Source organism: Falco punctatus (assembly GCF_963210335.1).
Source record: "Falco punctatus genome assembly, chromosome: 11".
Classification (NCBI taxonomy): domain Eukaryota; kingdom Metazoa; phylum Chordata; class Aves; order Falconiformes; family Falconidae; genus Falco; species Falco punctatus.
In genome coordinates, this window is record NC_137591.1 from 20,698,872 (window position 1) to 20,712,280 (window position 13,409).

Sequence of the window (13,409 nt, forward strand, 5' to 3'; positions counted from 1 at the left end):
CAACATAAACTTCCATAATAGACCAGTAAGGGGAAAAAAAAAATATGTTAGAGAGGTCCTTTTTCCTACAGATTGGTCAGGCTCATAATTGCTTTCGGCTTGCAAATGCTGGGAGGTTCGCCAACGGCAGCAAGTCTGGTAAGCGTGACTTACACGGTGGGGTGCAGAGATCTGCTCTGCAGGTGCTCCCCGAAACACTACTGGTGATGCTCCACAGAGGGACCATCAGGCTCCCACCTGGAGCCATGCCTGTGGAGACCTTGCATCGTGTCAGAGGAGGAGGTGAAAGACTGAGAGGGGGAAGCAGGAGGAAAGGACTTACTTTCTCATCTCCCCGCAAATGCTGGTTCAGATATATTTTAGCAGAGCCTTATTTTTGGTCAACCCAACAAGCATATGCGGCAACAGTCCCTGAGTGTGCTGATGCATAGTTCCCATAATATCCTAAACCAAGAGGTTTCTTGATCAATATTGGCTTACACTTAAGAAGCTTTGCCTGGCTGAGAGCTATAATTCAGATGCAAGCCTTAGCTAATGGGAAAAAGGATCAAATAGCCTAAAATTCTTTTTTTCCCCTGTCTGACTCTTCTTCAGAACCGGTGATGACAATATGGGAAAAAAGTTTTCTTCATCAATATTAATTTTTTACTGCATTCTCTGTATCACCATATAATGAGATGGTCTCTGTATTTCTGGCCACGGCCACAAATGCTATTTGTTCTGTCTTTATGCAGTGCTTGAAACACGGGCACAGTTCTTTACCATACTGGACAAACTTGCCTTCCCAAACAACAAGGAGCACTTTGAAAAACTAAGGGTGAACACCTCTGCTCTGTGAAAGCAGTCAGAGGTCTTGAAGAATATGAAGGCAGCCAAAACTTGGTGCATGCATTGCAGTGGTTTCTTGCATGACTGGGAGTTCACAATGTATTTATTTAATAGAAGAGCTAATTTAATATTTTGTATGAGATCTCAATGGTATAGCAATTTTTTTTTTCTCTGACATGTGAAAAGCTATACAGATTTGACTGCAATCAAGTTAGAATTTAACAGGTTTGTACCATTTAGAGGACTCAGCTTCTAGTACCCATAGATCCTTGAAGGAAGTGCATATTTTAGTCTTAATGGGAAGTTTGTGCATCCAGAGAACAAAATCAGCAGCTTGCTAAATTTAAGGTAATGAGAATTTTCACTGAAGTTCATACACTGTGCACGTTCAGGATCATTCTCATCTGTCTGCTGGAGAAAATCACCTTCTATAAATGCATTTTTACTAGATATGGTTTTAACATTTTCAATACAGCACAACCTTAACAGCTGAGGAGGATCCACTATGAAAATCAGTTTGTTTTGGATGTTTCTGGAATCAAAATTCTTAAATTATGACTTTTTCTTCTTACTAATTTTTTAAAACTTTAGACATGATCAAACAAACCAGTTTTTGCAAAATTTCTGGTGCTGAAAGCAAGGTATGAAATATCCATATATATTTATCTCTTCCTATAAACTCACACCTACCAAATTAATAGACTGCCAATTTTTAAAGTTTAATTACCTGGCATGTATAGAGGCCACTGCATTAAGGATGATTTTTATAGCTGACATTAGGTGGAAGTTTATACAGAAAAACACTATACCACTTCTGTGACCATCAGCTGACACCAGTGCATTTCTGGGACATAATCACTTCATCTCTCTGGAGTAAGATCAGTGAGCAACTAATAAGAGAGTCCTGTAATGAACAGGCAAGGTGAGACAATGACTACACACAGGAGATCAAATTGTACCTCTGGAGGATACTGTACCTTCTCCACATACCTGGTGAGAACAGTTATCTTTATCCCTCCTGGTCACGCATCTTCCTGAGAAACTCAGGCACATTATTTTAAGACACAATTCTGTTAATTTTGGATTGTAAAGATACTACCTGTGCTCTTCCTCTCTCTTATGCAGTCACCCTAATAACTTTGGGTTGTAAGAGCATGCTCTACATCTTAACTGTCTGCCTGACTGCATCATGCACTTGATCTCAGTCCTAAATTCATGCTGAGGTAAGTGAGCTTTTACAAAAGTTCTTCCTCAAGGGCGTCAGTGAGAAGCAGTGTGGTGTCATCATTACCTTGCCATTCTCTCATCTCAGTGTCAAGATTTGCAAACTGAGATTACAGCTGAGACAAGCTAAGTTTTATTCCATGCATTTAATGGAAAGGTGATTCAGAGGTGATATTAATGACAGTCATCTGTGTCAAGGCTTCAAACGTCAGGTCCTCTCACAGAAAAAAAACCAACTAAATAAGCCATCAGAAAAGCAATGAGGAAGGCAGGCCAGAAGACTGGCTTTGTCCACCTTTGTGAGTCTGACTCTGTATCTATGTTAGGACTGTCTTTGGAGCAGTTATGGATAAGGCTACAACCACAGGAAGGAATGAATAAAATTGGTGCAGCTAGGGAAAACACTATCACACAGTGACTGGAAGTCACGGCTGAGGCTGCCATTGTAAGAGGGAAACTCACTGTTGTTACAGGCAGTGCAGTACCACGGATCACATCTTGGACAATGGCAAGTACTGGCTCCAGCCGTGTTAGCAAAAGGGAAGAAGCTTCTGCTCCTGAAAAGACTATCAGAAAATACTGCCTGGTTCAAAGGTGATAAATTTAGGATCTACATACCAAAAAATACATTCTGAAACCACGAAAAACATAAAAACAGTACTCAACTTTCCAAAATATTTTCCAGTGCTACGATGCTTTTCATATGTTAAGGGCTATAAATTATCAGATGAAAGTATTAGTTTCATTAATGGAGAAGCATGAACAGGTACTAATCAACATGATTATCTTTTTCAGCCCAAAGCAGATACATTTGCTATTGAATTGCTTATTGTATTACACTATTTAGCACAGCATTTTTAGTATTCTTTCTGTTTAGGAAGGAAATTATTGTGATAAATGTTAACAACTAACAGTGATAACTGTTCAGTTTGTCATTTATCTGGTGACTGCATGGCAAGACAGCTTCAGTTTGATGTCAGGTGTATCATTTACAAGAAAGTATTTATCTTTTAGTTCAGTCTGGTCATCAAATACTACAATATTTCATGACAAAACTCTACTGTGTCACTCTCCTGTGGCAACATGCTGCACTCAGCACCCGTTTGATGCTGAAACCAGGACAGAAAATGAATTATCAAAAGAATAATTCACTGCTATATAAAAATATGGACCTTATTCAGTATTGCACTGTGAATCAAAACAGATACTAAGAACATACTTAGCTGAGAATACGACCAGTCCTAACCCTTTAATGTATTAAAAACTTGGAGAGGCTCAATGAGTTTGTATACAATCAGAAAGCAAGTGGTTCTTGACGCTGTTGAAAATAATTCTTCTCCCTCAGTTCCTTCTCATTAAATTGTCATTGCCTGAACTTCTTATCCCCATGGTTCTGTGTAAGAAAATGGAGGATGATTCCTTTACATCTTTACATTTACTGCATAAAAATTATATCAAAATTAGCATCTTCACTTTTTTTTTTTAATGCTAAAGTTCATCAGTATTTGCTGTTTAGCTTCTTATGGGGTCTTACTGAAGAAACTGTATTTCATCTCACAATAATACCAAGACAAACTTGAACAGGTCCTTATATTTTTTTATTTATGCATATTTATATACATATATGCATATTTATGCATAATGCAATATATATATATAAATGCAGGATTTTGGCTGTCACATTTCACTCCATGTATAACTTGTATGTTCCTACACATTACTTCTGTTGATGAGAACATATACATCACATCAACAGGCTATCTTCTGTTTTCCAAACAGAGTAAGGACGTGTTTTTTAGTGAATTTATTTTAGGAAGAGAATCAGAAGTGTGTGTTTAGGATTTTCTGCCAAGCAAGTCAGATATTTGTGTTTGAATCTACATGAACTACAGTACTTAACTAATTTACTAGGCACAAGTACATGAAATCCAATATTGATGATAATTTATGAAAGTAAGAATACTGATTCCTATAATACTGCAAACTTAGTTTATGATAACATAATTAGTTACACTAATAACACTGCTTAGGCAAAGCCTTGCTAATTACGATATTATAAATATTAATGATATCAAGCCTTTGTATTTGATTGCCCCTAGTAGGATCATTTATCATGGTATTTCCTTTTACCCGTGTTGCATTATTTTTATTCCTTTTCTCTTGGATGTTCATTCCTGGACAAATAGCCATCCTGAGCTTATGCCTAAAATACATCACTATATATAGCACACATTATCAATGATGCAGCCTGGTTAACTTTATGTTATTATTTAGTAGCAATGATCCAATGATATAATTCAGTGCTAAGGGCAATTAAATACACAATCAGTTATATTCTGTATGCCTTGTTCCTTTTAAATGTCTAACAGAGCCAGCCAGACAAGATTACATAGGGCTTTGTTTTTCATTCTTTTTCATGTGACCTGTTTCAAGTTAAGATTCCTTTGAATTATTAAATGCTTCCTTAAAGCATCTTTCCATGCTACCTTTTTTAAGTTAATTATTGATGTAGTGACAAGTGGAAAAGACTAGGAATTTTTTTTTTCTTATTCTAAAGGACAGGAGAAACATCTTTGACAATGGTTGTCTGTTTAGTAAAATACAAAGGTAATAAAAAGAACACTGAATACAGCTTTAAAGATGAATTGCAACAAACCTCTGTTACATGAGTTGGAAATCCTGTGCATGTTTCTACAGGTGTTAAAGGAAGGACGTTTAGATACAACCCTTTCAGCCTGGTTTAACTGCTTAACCTAAGTAGATGAAAATGAAACTGCTTATATCTTCTTTTATTTTTAAGCGGTGTATTATCCAGAGCTTTAGGAACAGGATTGTCTTCTCTTCTGGAAGGTAATGTTATAATTTTCAGAGCTCCACAGAGAACAACAACAATATAGGAGTCTCTAATCTCCTGCTAAATCCAACTCCAGTCATCAGCAACGATAAGCAGAGATTTGGAGGTGTTTGACACTCCAAATCCTATTCTTTTGTAATTCTTTACTTTTTACAACATTTTCAACAGTGTTATATCAGATTTTTGGAAGGATAATCAATAGGGATGATGTGTAACTGAAATCAGTCTTCAAAGTGATCTCCTCTAGTAACCAGAAACAAAAGCTCAGCCTCCCTGCTGTGCAGGTATTTTGCTTAGAGCAGTAGGCAGCGGGGCATCAGCAGAAAGCCAGTTACACCTCCCTGCTTCTCAGCATGGATCAGCCAGTGCCCTGGTGGAGGGCTAGAGCAGTACTGGGGTGGCTGCAACCCATTGCATCTGGCAAAAATCTCCAGATATGCTTTTGCAGCGGGGAACTACTAGAGCAGAGAGGAAAGACAGTCTAGAGGTTAGGATTTCACAGAGACCATAGTTTACATTCCTATTCCATCACAGACTTTCTACGTTTAAATAATCTTGCAGAATCTATTAAATTATTTGGTGTCACTGTTCCTCACCTGGAACTTCCCTGCCTTGCAGAAGGTTTGGGAGTTAGCACACACGAAAGACCATGACATGCTCAGCTACCATGACCGAAGGGCCACTCCTACCTGATACAGTTTTCCAAGTCAATGCTGGTTTGTGACAAGCTGTCTCAGCTCGTCACGTCCAGTGCTGGGGGGCTTCCATGTCTCCTGAATTTTGCACCCGGGCTAGAACACCCAGGAATGTCTGGCACAATATTAGTATCAATTTGAATCGAGTTGAGTTTCACTAAAAAGTATCAATCTGAACTGAGTTGAGTTTCATTAAAACAAACAGTTCCAGAACTTGTTCCAATGCATTTGCAATTTTACATCCCACACTTTTTTTAAAAGACATGATGTTATGAATCAAGTGGAGAGATCATATTTACAGTAAAAATGCTACCCCATATCAAGTCATTTCAAGTTTGTCTTCTTAAGCTGCCTTTGGGTATTTGTTAATACTCCGAGAGAAAAAGACTTGGTGACTAATGGTGACAGTAACAGTGGTTAGCCAAGGAAAGTGGCAGAAACTGCATACAATGATTATGGAATTGCATTCAAAGCCAAGACATAGTGTCATTCTACAGGAATGGCAACGAAATGACATACCTTTCCCATCAGTTCAGCGATTCGAATTACTGGCTTTCCTTTCTGATGGCGCATGGTTGCAGGACTCTGTCCATTCCAGTCTTCAAGTTCCTCAATGCTTTTCAGGTAAAGAAGAGCTCGCAGTCCGGTGCAGTAGTCATCAATAACAGTGAAATCTTGATTCTGGATTGCACTACACACCTATGAAATGTAAGTCAGTTATCAGCAACATCCAGGCAGAGGAGCGTACTGAATTAGCAGGCTCTTTGGATTTACTGATTATCAGATGACCCTTCCTGCAACTTGACTGAGAAAGAACTACAAGAATTCAGGATATTAATTGGTTGCTTAATCCTATGTCATGATACCACCACTGCAGTCCAGGAGAAAAAGGACCCAGTAACACTAGTTGTGCCTAGGTTTCCTAATGGCAGTCCTTAGACCAGACCCAAAGGCTGTTTAGAAGTAAGCCTGCAAGTTCAGCCCTAAGCGTGCCTTCCAGGGAACTGGTGCTGAGCATGCCAAGCACAGTGGCAAACCACCAGCTATGCTCAGACTTTTGCCTACAGACAGACAGCGGTATTCCCCAGACCGCTGTGCTCAGGAAGTACGGATATATCTGTTCAGGTCCCAGTAGAGCAAACCACAGACTTGCTGAGGTTGCGAGGCATTTCTAGAGATTGTCTTGTCCAGCCTCCCAGCTCAGAGAAGGGTCAACTAGAGGAGACTACACAAGATCATATCCAGCTGGGGTTCGAATATCCCCACAGACAGAGACTACACAACCACTGTGGGTAACCTGGCTCACTGTTCCATCTCCCCTGCAGCTTTTTCTTATATTTAAATGGAATTTTCTGTGTCGCAGTTTGTGCCTGTTGCCTCTTGTCATTTCACTGGATACCCCTGAGAAGAATGTGGCTCTAACAGAAGTGTCCCAGTGAACAGCACCCATTAAGCTGACCTGTTAGTATGGGTGAGCATTGCCAGGCACAGAACAGAACAGTTCCCTTCTGCTAACCACCACATGCCATTCAGTGGTACTGCTAGGCCAGGTCACTTTATTTTGGATACTTTAGAAACACAGATAGCAATATAGCTTTATAAACATACAAAACAATGATCCCTGACCTGCAGAGCTTAACATGTAGACACAAAAATGCTGACAGCAGAGAACAGTCTGTCCATTTACACAGATTCGTCTGGACCACTTTGTGGATATCAGCTCAGATTTAAACCCACAGAAAACTCCCACCAAACTGCAAATGAATAAAAATATCCCTGACTCTTCTCTGAACACCTTTGCATTAGCTAAACTCTAATCATCCATCAGTGATGAGGTGCAGGGTTGGTTGAGTACCATTAATTGCCAGTCCCTGGAAATGCTTTGAAATTCCAGATGTGTCGTTGTTTTCAGCCTCTAATTCAGCTTTTATTCTAAAAGCTTAAAAGAATGCTCCTGATAATACCTACACTTACATACACACATAATGAACGCAACAATGAAACAGACACCTATTTTAGAAAGTGAATGTGTGCACATGCACAAACACATCCACACTCCTTGGACAGCAAAACCCACCTTGGATCATAATTGACATCAACACCTAAAAAATACAGGAAATACAGAATTGTTTTCCACATTTCAGAAATGGTAATGCAACTAGCAATTCTGAAGACAGGTACACATCACATTGTAAAACACCGTACACTACAGCTGTGCAAGGAAAAAATAAGGGCAAACTATAAAATAAGCACAAGAACATTTTCTATGCAGCACATTTACATTACACAAAATCTGTTTCTCTGGAGAAACAGTGTGGGCATTAATTAGGTCTGTTACGCATTCCATAGAATTCAAGATTTTTTTTTTCACAGCAATTATAGAGCACATCATAATGATTTCCTGTACAGGTTATTTAACTGCAAAACCCAACCGATGCTTATTTAAACCTTTTTATTCACCAACGGATTCCCTGTTTTTTAGTGCATGGGTAACACTTTTATTAGCTATTCTTAAAAATACTAAAACTGTAAAAAAAATACAGTTAAAAGCCATGTCATGTCACTTGAAACAAGTTCAGGCACTGTTGTCAAAATCCTGAAATATTTTGACAGGATGTATACACATGAGATACACTGGAGGATACCTGTAATAACCTTATAAATAAAGAGGCTTCTACTGTTTTCCATCTTGTGGTACAGTGTTATGAACTGCAGTAATATAAAAATGTGCAAAGATGATATCACACTAAGAGCTAACATTTGATCCTTGTGAGTGTATATGCAGTGTGCTGTTTGCCTTCCTTGGAAAGTGAGGTAGGTTCCAGAACCAAAGGCAAAATGTAATTTTTTAAGAAAAATGTAGATCTCTGCACTAAAGAAAAATGTTAACTGAAATGGAAAGACTTAGAAACAGAATTAGCAAGTGGTTTCAGATGATCCTCCTCTTCTGTAGGAGCCTTATGACTATGGTGCCCAGTGGTGCAGATAATTAACCAAAGACATGCCTTTCACTGATTTCACTGTGATAAAAGCAAGTGCTTATGTTTATGGGCCTTTCCTAGAACAAGAAAGATGCAAACATTAACATACAAAACCAACAGAAATAGTTTTGCCATGATTTTGGCAAATTCAAAAACATTCAGAGCTTTGAAATTTCTTGTGTTGCACAAATTAGACGGTGAGATTGTGTTTTATGTTTACAGTACCTTGCCTGAATCAATGCAGAAGCCTTTGCTGCATTTTAAAAGGTGGTGAACAAAATCAAAATAAAAGGTCACCCTAACCCATCAGCCATGACAATTTCTACACCACAGAGAGAGGTTTTTAGCATCATACCTGGCTGCCTCTGAATCACCAGTTCAAATGACACCATGGCCTCTTTTCAGCACAGAAGAAGTGGAAGGGTAATAGACCAGGTGAGATTCAAACTCACGCATCCAGAAAAATCGCCAGAGAACTGAACCAACCCATCTGCACACACCATTAATGCCCCTGCTTCGCTCCCGCTGCTTGCACTGGGAACAGGCATGCTTCCCCTCCCTTGCAAAGCTAATCGCCAAGTCCCCTCTTCTGCTGGTATCTTATTTTACAGGTGTGAAGAGTAGGAAAAGCAGTCCAGCAACAGCCATACTTAAAATGGAACTACCTTTTGTTTGCTACCACCTCTAATTTAGTGTCTTATTAAACCACCTCAACAGGAGATAAAGGTGAGCAGGGTGCTGCTCTAACAGCTGTTGACCATGCCTTGCACACCAACCAGACTAGCAGCACAAAACTGAACTGCAGCCAGCCCTGCCTGGTCAGCTCCCCTCCTCAGCATCACGTTATTACCAACTAAACACAGCAAAATGGGCTTCCCTTTAGAACCTGAAGTAAAAGCCTGAACAAAGATGTAACTTCACAATGGAAGAATCACAACATATACATGGTCATACTGTACCAGACCATCCGTCTGTATCCTCTGGACATTACAGACAAGTATAAGAAACAAAGTCACTGTGGACGAGTTGCTCATGTATTTTACCAGCCCAGGTTCTGGCAGGAGTAGTGCTGGAACTTTGCATAGCAGAGATGGCACCTGTTTGATATCCCTTGATCCTACGTAATCCAAGTGAATCTGTTTTATGACTGTTCACCGACCCAGGCTTTCACCTGAAACATTTAGGTAGAAAGTAGCTTTTTCTTCTTTGGAACATGAGAGACAGGCCCTGTAGGACAGAGTGAGGTCCAGATCACAATGAAGCTGTTAGCTGCCCTGCTGACAAATGCTGTCCTGCTGTCTTGCTTGTGTTTGTCTCCAGCTTTGGATCAGAGCTAGAAGAAAAAGATGCTGACTTTTTTCCTGCTTAGAAAGGTAATGCAGAGTATTAATACTGCACTAATATACAGGGAGATAACATCGCATGAACTTGGTTCTACTGCATTGCCTGGCTCTGTCTTGGCAGTAGAACTGCTACAATTCAATTTTTAACATCTGACCTCCTCTGCTTTCCCCCAGATCCAGACGCCAATGACTGCCCCTTATGTCCCAAAATAGACAAGCAGGCCAAGATGCTATGTATGATCAATTATATCGTGCTCTCAGTATTCTGAAATCTGAAACTGTCCAGTTTAAGTTGCAACTGTAGGTTACAATTCTAATCTATACAGACATGTCTGAGGTACTAAAAGACACAATGCCTGTTTTGCTGCTGGTAAATCACACACACACCAAATGATCTCATTGGGGAATGGGGATGTGAAATGAATCACAGGCTAAGGCTCTAAGTAAAACTGTTCTGCAAAATGCAATGATGGCATAGGCATGCAAAGGTTCCTGCTGATGTCTTGCATAAGAAATGACCTGTCTGCTCTATTACTAGATAAAGATAAATACTGAGTCTAACTTTGTCAAAGGATTTAGACCCATTAAAAATCTTACTTGAGGAACTGGAAAAAATTGTCAGGAGATTATTATGGCACAAAAAGAATTTTACAGGTTACATGATTGTTATTAATCATTCACATCGATATGAAACTTTTAATTTACATATTTTGAAGAAAAAGTTCATTATTGGTGACAGGTACTACCACATCAGCTATAAACCACTGTAAATACCTTTGCTTTTAGCAGAATCATTACACAACAGAGATGCCAATTTCTGAAGCCTTTACTGAGGCAACCCCCCTGTACTGTTCACTGAGATCTCTGTGTAAGGTCTGTGTAAGACCTTTTAGGTTTTGTCCATCTATGTTTCTAGGAGCAATGGGAAAAATATCCTGATACTGCATTTTATTTTTGTTTCGCTCTCTACAAAAATGGATGTGATTCCTGTCCAAACTTTGGCATACCCTGTGGGACTGTGTGGAAGACCTGTGCCATCTGTGCAGAACCTGGTCAAAGTGGCTGAGGCATTTCCAGTCAGATCACCCACTAAAGTAATTCCTGTTCAGTGTAATCCTTGCATTTACCTACTGGGGGATGTTGCAAAGGAGAAACGACTTTAACAGTAGAAAGAGGAGGCAATGCACTCCTTTTCAGTCATTACTCTGTCCACTCTCTCTTACCCTGTGACCTTCAGTTTTTACACTAACTTATTATTATATGGTGAAATTCCAGCTGGACAGGGGATTGTGGATAAGACTGTGCCAAAAATGGACTCCAGTCCCCACCTGCATCATTTCTATTCCATCAATAGCAGGGATTTCAGCAGAGGCGGCAGAGGAGATGAAGAACTAGACATGTTTGTATCAGTTCTTCCCTATACTACTTTCAGCTAAGAAGAAGTAGTGTGTCTATAACCTCATATACAACTAGCTCCCTGCAAAAAGCTGGAACAGGTCAGAGAATCTAGCCTGTTTAATAATGTGTTGCTTTGCAAGAACTGTAAGTATCCTTGGTGTGACTAGAGCTGTGAGAACAAGAATGCTCCAATGTCTGGCAGCAGTCATGCTCCTATTTGAAATTGTCTCAAAGCTCTACTGAAACGCTTTTCCAACAATAAATTTGTAGTAGGAGACAATAGTAATAGTTGGGAGAAAATTTTGATTTTTCCACCCCTCTGAAATAAATGTTTCTCCCTTCAAAATATAGGTGTAAAATAATTGTCATTTTTATGGAAACAGAACTAAACAGTAAGGAGGCAGATGGGTGGCAGTGATACACAGTCTAGAAGTAAGAAGATTGATGGGTATATATTTGTATACACAGATGCAAATCACATAGCTTGACTGTTCTACCATATTAGTTTCCATTTGTTGTAGCTGTACAACATCAAAGCAGTGATGTCCCCTTATATTGCATTTAGTGGTAATGTAACGGACTACCAAAAAAAAAAAAAAAAAAGTGAGTTTCTAAGTAGTTTCCTGGCAATTGAGACAGCAGGCTCTTTCATCTGTGCTGTAACTGTGGCAGTGCATTGATTTAAACTCCTTCTGAGATCTCAAATGCTTTTATATTCTTAGGTTTTGCTGGCTGCTTTTTTACTTCCCGCCCCCCACCCCCCCTTCAAATGATAAAATTCTAGCATTTAGCAGAATGCCATCTTGTTACCCCAGAAGATGGAGACTTATTTCAGCTTTGGTTCTAAACTACATAGGATCTCTAAATAAAATAGCTCTCAAAATGCCATCCGATTAGGAAATTGGCCTTTGACTTCACAGTTCTAATATTCTTACCATAGCAAAGGATAAACAACTATTATTCCCCCGAGACACCTGTGAGAGGTTTTACAATGGATCAATAATTTTGCTTTTCCATTCATTTGGTTAGCTTCCATTGAAATATTTTTACTGATATGCCCAAATGGTAAGCAAAAGATTTTACTGTTTTCATTTTATATTCTATTTTCAATTTTAGCATTATTTATCATCTTTTTATAGAAGCTTTCTTTTTGTATTAAAAATTCTTCCTTATAGTATTACAGACATTAATCCACCTTCCTGTTAGAGATGCATTTATGAATGACCCTAAGCTGTTTTTCATACTAGTTGAGGCTACTGCTCTTTTGATTAGTCCCTACTGATTAAGAATCTGGTGGAAAAAGACTGAAATTGTAAATGAATGCAAGGTAGTTCAGGAAGGATTTTGTTTGTACCCACCTGGGTATCCATATGGATAGATAGCCTTAAAGAAAATTTATTTCATTTTAGCGGGCAGGAGTATGATTATTATCTGGGTAAGGCATACATACAATTTAAAATTTATTCTCAAAAGCAACTAGCAAAACTGACTCAGCTAAAGGGAGAACTTTCTGGGCCACGCAATCTTCATGCTGCATAGCTCTTGTCTATGGAAATCAAAATGTATGTTTTTTAGTCCCTGTACAATGATTCAGATGTGCCCAGATCTACAAAGTAAAAAGCAGTACGTTCAGCATTGGTTGTCTGGCACAGTACTCACAGTAATGTGGCAAAAGCTGCGATGTGAGAGTAAGCAGACAAATAAAATCTCCTCTGAGAGGGGTTTCTGTACTTAAGATCTTCAGGATACCAATATCTATGGAAAGGATGCCTGTGTAACAGTGGTTGTTCCTCCCCATGTCTCATTGAACATTGACTTACCAGCATATTAAACGCATAGCCTAAATTACCCTTTCTATCAGCAATTACTACTTTTGCTAGAGGACTGCAGGGTTAAGAACAGTAGGGGAAGTGGATTATCAGACAATGTGGTACACTGTCTGGAAAAAAATGAGATTCTTTGTTTTAAAGAACAAATCTGTAACTAAGAAAAAGCTTCCCAAATATTGATACAGTACAGATGGAATGATTTGATTCATTCACATTAGCTGCTTAAATGACTCTAGAGAGATAGGTTAGCAGATGGG

General features: G+C 39.0%; 1 protein-coding gene across 1 annotated transcript in view; it reads right to left on the reverse strand.

The window, feature by feature from the left end:
* Window positions 1-13,409, reverse strand: part of DPYD (dihydropyrimidine dehydrogenase) — a 367,920-nt gene that overhangs the window by 46,596 nt on the left and 307,915 nt on the right. Inside the window, exon 20 of the mRNA XM_080407063.1 lies at window positions 6,121-6,300. Within this exon, the coding sequence (XP_080263189.1) occupies window positions 6,121-6,300 (180 nt within the window). The remainder of the gene's footprint in view (window positions 1-6,120; window positions 6,301-13,409) is intronic.